This window comes from Vicugna pacos, chromosome 9, assembly GCF_048564905.1.
Source record: "Vicugna pacos chromosome 9, VicPac4, whole genome shotgun sequence".
NCBI classification, from domain to species: domain Eukaryota; kingdom Metazoa; phylum Chordata; class Mammalia; order Artiodactyla; family Camelidae; genus Vicugna; species Vicugna pacos.
The window spans coordinates 63,602,303-63,608,313 of NC_132995.1; the positions used below are offsets into that span (position 1 = coordinate 63,602,303).

The 6,011-nt window shown below is 61.0% G+C and overlaps 1 protein-coding gene across 6 annotated transcripts in view; it reads right to left on the bottom strand.

The window, feature by feature from the left end:
- Positions 1–5,105, bottom strand: part of CELSR2 (cadherin EGF LAG seven-pass G-type receptor 2) — a 41,075-nt gene extending 35,970 nt beyond the window's left edge. For 3 of the 6 annotated variants that reach the window (XR_012075922.1, XR_012075923.1, XM_031680336.2), the window contains exon 1: positions 1,134–5,089. Coding sequence is in view for 3 of the 6 variants with exons in the window: in XM_031680336.2 (XP_031536196.1) it covers positions 1,134–4,443 (3,310 nt within the window). In the remaining 3 variants the exon portion in view is untranslated. Of the gene's footprint in view, positions 1–1,133 lie in introns of all 6 variants that reach the window. The other 3 variants (XM_072968061.1, XM_072968060.1, XR_012075924.1) reach the window with 2 other exon arrangements.
- Between the last annotated feature and the right edge of the window lie 906 nt (positions 5,106–6,011).

The window sequence follows — 6,011 nt, forward strand, 5'->3', positions numbered from 1 at the left end:
TGCAGCTAACAATGAGCCCCTCAAGAGGGTCCCAGTTGTTCCCCAGCTTGGGGAAGGGGCTCAGCAACCTGGGGCTGGCCCGCTCCTGCTGCTGCTGCCGACTCCCTGTAGCCAACAGAAAAGACAGATTGTCGCCCCCACCCCAACTCTCCTCCCCCAGCCCTTCCGTCCAGGGAGTCTGCAGGCTGAGCGCTTGGCCAAGCAGCTGGAATGCCCAGCCTGGGTCCCGGCCAGGCTCCCACGCCCCAGAATTCTGTTCTCTCACCACTGGATCAGGGGGCTCTGCCCTCAGGAGCCACCAGTCTCCTGGCTCATAGTGGTCCCCACACCCCATCCCCTGAGCACAGGCTCTCACGGCCCTCAAGGAAGGCCTGGAGTCTAAGAACAGCCCATGGGGACCCAGGAAACCTCAGCCTGCCCCTGGCTTCACTGCAGCCCCTCCCCCAAGCCGGACCCCAAACCACAACCTCTGACAGTGGGGTCTGTTTGGACAGAGACAATAAGCTCTGGCCTCACTTCCTGTGGGAGCTCTGAAGGGGGAGCCAGGCCAGGCTCTTTCTGCCTGGAGGGAAAAGAATGTACTAGACAAAGTCCCCCTCAGCCGGTCTGTGGCTCAGCCGGGAGCCAGAAGGGGCCCTACTGCAGGGTCCTGACCCCGCAGCAGCAACCCTGTGCCCCCGTAGCCTCAGCTCTGTCAGAAGGCCGTATGAGATCACAGGGGTACCCTGTCGGGGGGTGTGCAGGGGTGCTGAGCGGGCCAGCTCGCCTCTCTGGCCGCAGTCCTCTCCATCCCTCTCCCAGCTCTCCCAGACCCTAGTCTTCCACGCGCCTTTTTTCACAATTCTTGGCAGCCATAGTGAGGGCAGCCTCACAACACTTCCCCCACCACGTCCCAGGCTGGTAGGCAGGGGGCAGCCAACCGAAGCAGCCCAGCCTGGCCTGGGGCGGTGGGCTGGCAAGCACAGCTACCAGGATTCCTAGGGCTCCTTCCCAAGCTGCCTCCTGCCGCTCAACCGCTGGGCCACATACCATATGGGGTAGAGAGGCGGGTCAGCACTTTCTCCCTTGGACGGCTGCCCAGGCTCTCCCCCAAGGGTCACCCCCACTCCCCAATCAGCGGGGCCCTTCCTTACCTGACACCAGCACGCTCATGATGGCCTCCAGAGGTCGGTTGTTGTCCAGTGCCCGACTCAGCCTCAGCTCACCGGTGGAGGCATTGAGCAGGACTAGGCTGAGCTCATTCCCCCGCTCAAAGCTGTAAGTCAGGCTGTCAGAGATGTCAGGGTCATGGGCAGGCACCCGGCCGATGGCACCCCCTGGGAAGCTGCTAGAACGGTTGGTGACATAGTTGTTGAAAAGAATCTCAAAGTTGCCCAGCACCGGCGGGTTGTCATTGCGGTCAAGCAGGCGGACATGTACTGTAGCCCGGCTCACCAGGGGAGCTGACGTGGCCTGGATGACCAGGATGTATTCAGGCCGGTCCTCATAATCCAAGTCCACCAGGGCGGTCAGCTCCCCAGAGAATATGTCCAGCTGGAAGACCTCAGGGATGTTGCCCTCCACGATCTGGTACATGATCTGGGCATTGGTGCCTTCGTCAGGGTCAGTGGCTGTGACTCGGGCCACAGCCAGCCCAATGGGGCTGTTTTCTTCCACAAACACATCAAACTCATCCTGCTCAAAGACAGGTGGATTGTCGTTCACATCCAACACAGTGACCGTCACTTCTGTGGGTGTGCGGGCCGGAGGCATCCCCTTGTCCACTGCATATGCCCGCAAGATGTACTGGGCCACATTTTCACGATCCAGCCTCCGCAGTGTTCGCACAATGCCTGATGTAGACTCTACAATAAAGTCACCATCTCCATCATTGCCCCCTTGGAAGGTGTAGAAGACCCTGCCGTTAAGGCCAGAGTCACGGTCAGTGGCTGAGATCTGCAGGACGCTGGTGAAGGGGGGCACATCCTCATAGACGCTGCCCTGGTAGGAATCCCGCAAGAACTGAGGAGCATTGTCATTCACATCATTCACCAGGATCTCCAGGTAGGTGGTGTCAGACTTCTGGGGAATGCCATTGTCCCGGGCAGTAATGGCCAGGGTGTAGGACACCTGGTCCTCGTAGTCCAGCTCAGCCTGGGTAGTGACAGCCCCCGTGTCTGCATCAATGCGGAACTGGGGGATGCTGTCCTCCATAAAGTAGGTGATGCGGGCATTCTCACCTGTGTCCTCATCTGTGGCACTAATTAGCACCACCGTAGTGCCTGCTGGACGGTCCTCGTTAACATTCACTGTGTAGTGGGAGCTCTGAAATACAGGACGATGGGTATTGGCGTCGGTGACGTTTACCACCACTTGTGCTGTGTCCTGTCGTGTGCCATCGGAAGCAGTGACGGCCAGCACATACTGCCGTTCAAGTTTATAGTCCAGCGGCAGGGCGAGGGACACCAGCCCACCACCACTCTGGCTGGTGATGGAGAAGCGGTTTCGGGTGTTACCGCTGGTGATCTGGTAGGTGATGACACTGTGGGCATCACGGTCTACGGCCGACACTGTCACCACGCTGGTGCCCACAGCTGCGTCCTCATTGAGCCGCACTGTGTACTCCGGTTGGGTAAAAGTCGGGTTGTTGTCATTGACATCCAAGATGGTCACACTGACACTGGCTGAGGCAGTGAGTGCTGGGGTGCCATGGTCTCGGGCTTCTACTCCAAAGCTATAGAAATCAACCTCCTCCCGGTCCAGCTCAGCAGCCACGGAGATCCAGCCTGTGCCGTTGTTGATGGTGAAGGGGAAGTCAGGCCCAACCCCGGCAAGGCGGTATTCCAGGCGGGCATTGTCACCAGCATCAGCATCAATGGCCTGGACATGGAGAACCAGGTAGCCTAAGGGGACACTCTCAAGGACAGTAGCCTGGAAGGGGGTACTGACGAAGATGGGGGCATTGTCATTGATGTCCAGAACCTGCACTGTTACCAGGCCGGAGACGTTGGAGAGAGGGGGACGGCCGCCATCCTGGGCCCGAACCCTTAGGGTATATTCCTTGGTCGTTTCGTAGTCAAGAGGGCTCACCACGTCCAGAGCCCCAGTCTGGGCATCTAAGTAAAACTGTCCCCGAGCGTTGCCACTCATGATGCTGTAATGCACCAAGGCGTTGCTGCCCTTGTCTCTATCCGAGGCTGTGACCCGAAGTACCGGGGCTCCCGGGGTCACATCCTCCCTCACCTGGACCACATACCGCTTCTCACTGAACTGGGGGGCATTGTCATTATCATCCTCCACAGACAGGAAAACAGCAGCTGTGGCGCTCCGTGGACCGGGATCCCGACCCTGGTCACTTGCTTCCACCGTCAACTGGTAGGACTCCACCTCTTCCCGATCTACCGGCCCACGGGTTCGGATTACCCCAGAGCGAGGGTCAATCTCAAAGACTTCAGAGGGGCTGCCCCCAGGCCCCTCCAGCAGGCGGTACAGAATATTGGCATTGGGAGGGGCATCACCATCTGTGGCTCTGACAGTGAGAACCTCATAGCCAACCTCCAGGTTCTCCCTAAGGCTCTCCTTGTACTCCTGTTGCTCAAAAACAGGGTCGTGATCATTGGTGTCAGTCACCAAGATGGTGAGTGTGGCCAGGGCACTGCGTCGGGGCATGCCATGATCCTGTGCTGTGACCCTGAAGACATGGGTGCTCTTGGTCTCACGATCCAGCTCCTCGGCTGTGGTTACTGCACCAGTGATTGGGTCCAGGGAGAAGAAATGGTTGGAGCGGCTATCGAAGAGGGCATCCATGGTGTACTCAAGCCGACCTGCCTCACCCTCATCAGGGTCGATGGCTCGCAGAGATGCCACAGGTGTACCAGCTGGCTGGTTCTCGGGCACTGTGGCCTGGTAGCTGGGGGGCTGGAACTGAGGGGCTGTATTCACATTCCTTTTCCGACGCCCACCCATGGGCTCTTCTGCTGAGCTTCCCCCTGCCCTGAACCCTGGGGTCTGCACCAGCTTACAGGACTGACATCTCAGCCGTGGGGCCTTTAAGCACAGGTGCTCATGGGGCAGGGTAAGCTTGCCCTGTGGGGAAAGGTGGCCTCCAATGCCTAGGAGACGACAGCTCCAGGGGCAGTCTTCAGGGGCTGGCGGCAGGGGGATGTGGGCCCCGGATTCTGGACACCAGACCCTCAGACCATCGTGATGGGGCACCAGATGGCCAGTCAGTTCGGTCCCCGCATCCCTGCAGCGGCTGGTATAGAGCCAGAGGTTCGAGGATGAGGCTGGACAGAGCCAACCCACGGGGGAGCAGGCCCCCGAGGAGCCGCGTCCCCCGGGCCCCAGGGAACGACAGGGTCCCACTTGGTCTCCTAGTAGTGGCGACAGCAGCAGCAGCAGCAGCAGTAGCAGCAGCGGCGGCAGCGGCGTTGGAAGAGGGGCGCGGGCCGCCGGGCTCCGCATCTCTCCCTGTTCCCGGCCGGCCGGGTCAACGGCGGCGGCGGCTCCTCCTCCCGCTCCTGCCGGCCCCGCCGCGCCTCATGCCCAGGCCCGGGCGCCAGTCCCCGGGGGCCACTCGTGCGCCTCGCGGGGCCTGCTCCTTGATGCCTCAGCCGGGCCGGGCGCTGCGCTCTCGGACGCGCCCGGGGTCCCACCGGTCCCCGAAGCGGGCCAGGGCCCGGATCACCCCAACCACCACAGGCTGCGCCGCGCCTCCACTCACACACCCGCCTCTCGCCACCTGCGCCCGCGGGCCCCTCGCGCCCTTGGCCCTGCTGGCCCCGCGATCTCCGGAGTGCCCCTTGCTCCCCGTGAGATAGCCCACCTGTGCCCGCAGAGCTGCGCACCGAGACCCCGGCCTGGCCCCGGACACCACCGACGGTCCCGCGCCGCCCGCTCGTGCCCCGCGTCCCCGCCGCCGCTGCTGCTGTCGCCGCGGCCCCGGGCCCAGCCCCACGCTCCCTCGCCTCGGCGGGCGGGCAAGCTCTGCAGAGCGGCGGCGGCGGCAGCGGCGGCTCATTACCATAGACCTGCTCGCGCCGCCGCCGCCTTAAAGTGGCGACGCCAGCCGCACCAAAGGAGGTGGGCCCCACCCAGCGCCCTCCTCTGCACCTCTTCCGCAGTGCTCTAGAATTCGCGCTGTACAGATCCCCCCCTTCCTCATCCCAGTTCCATCCTAGGCCTGCCGCTGGGCCGGTGCCAGATCCCTACAACAATCTAGAGAGGAATTAACGATCAGAAGCCAGTCAGTGAGCGCTAATAATGATAGTACTACTCTAAATATGCTTAGAGATTTTCAAAACATTTTGAAGGGCTCTCAGGGGCCAAGTGCACACCGCACACCATCCAAAAAGGCTGCATGCTGCTAGCTGCTGCTAAGAGTCCTTGTTGCTGTCCACGCTGACCAGTCTGGGACAGGCCAAGCTAAAATGGCCCTGCTTAATTGTATGAAGCCTCCCTCATATCCCAGAGGAGACACCTCGTTTCCTTGGGAACACACAGTGAGGTCCTGATCCCCCCTCCCCAACAAGGATCGAATCAGGCTGCCTCTTGGGGTTTAGCTGCAGAATGCAGTGCAGAATGACCCCAGCCTCAACCTGGATACCACCTGGCCTTTTCTCAGGGAGGTTAGCTGGGGGTGTCAGAGCAAAAGTCACTTAATATACGCAGGTTCTGAGACCCAGGGAGGGTGAAACTTGCACAGCGTCACCAGGCTGGCTAGGGGTGGAGCCAGCTTTTAACAAGGCTTCTCGGGTCCTAGACCAGTGGTTTTCACTGCCCCAAAGGGCCTCCTGTCTCCCTTCTCTTGCCCTGTTTCTTCTTCCCCATCCATGTCCAGCTGGCGACCCTTCAGCTTTGTGACAGCAAACACCCTTGCTGGGTCAACAGGGCTCTGGAACCTCTTCACAGCGCAGGGCTAGACCTGCCACTTGAAGGGGTGTGGGAGATTCCAGGAGTTCTGGGGGGAGGTCCAGGTGAGGAAGCTGGACCTTGAAGAAGAGCCAGGCAAGGGAGATGAAGGGTGAGCCAAA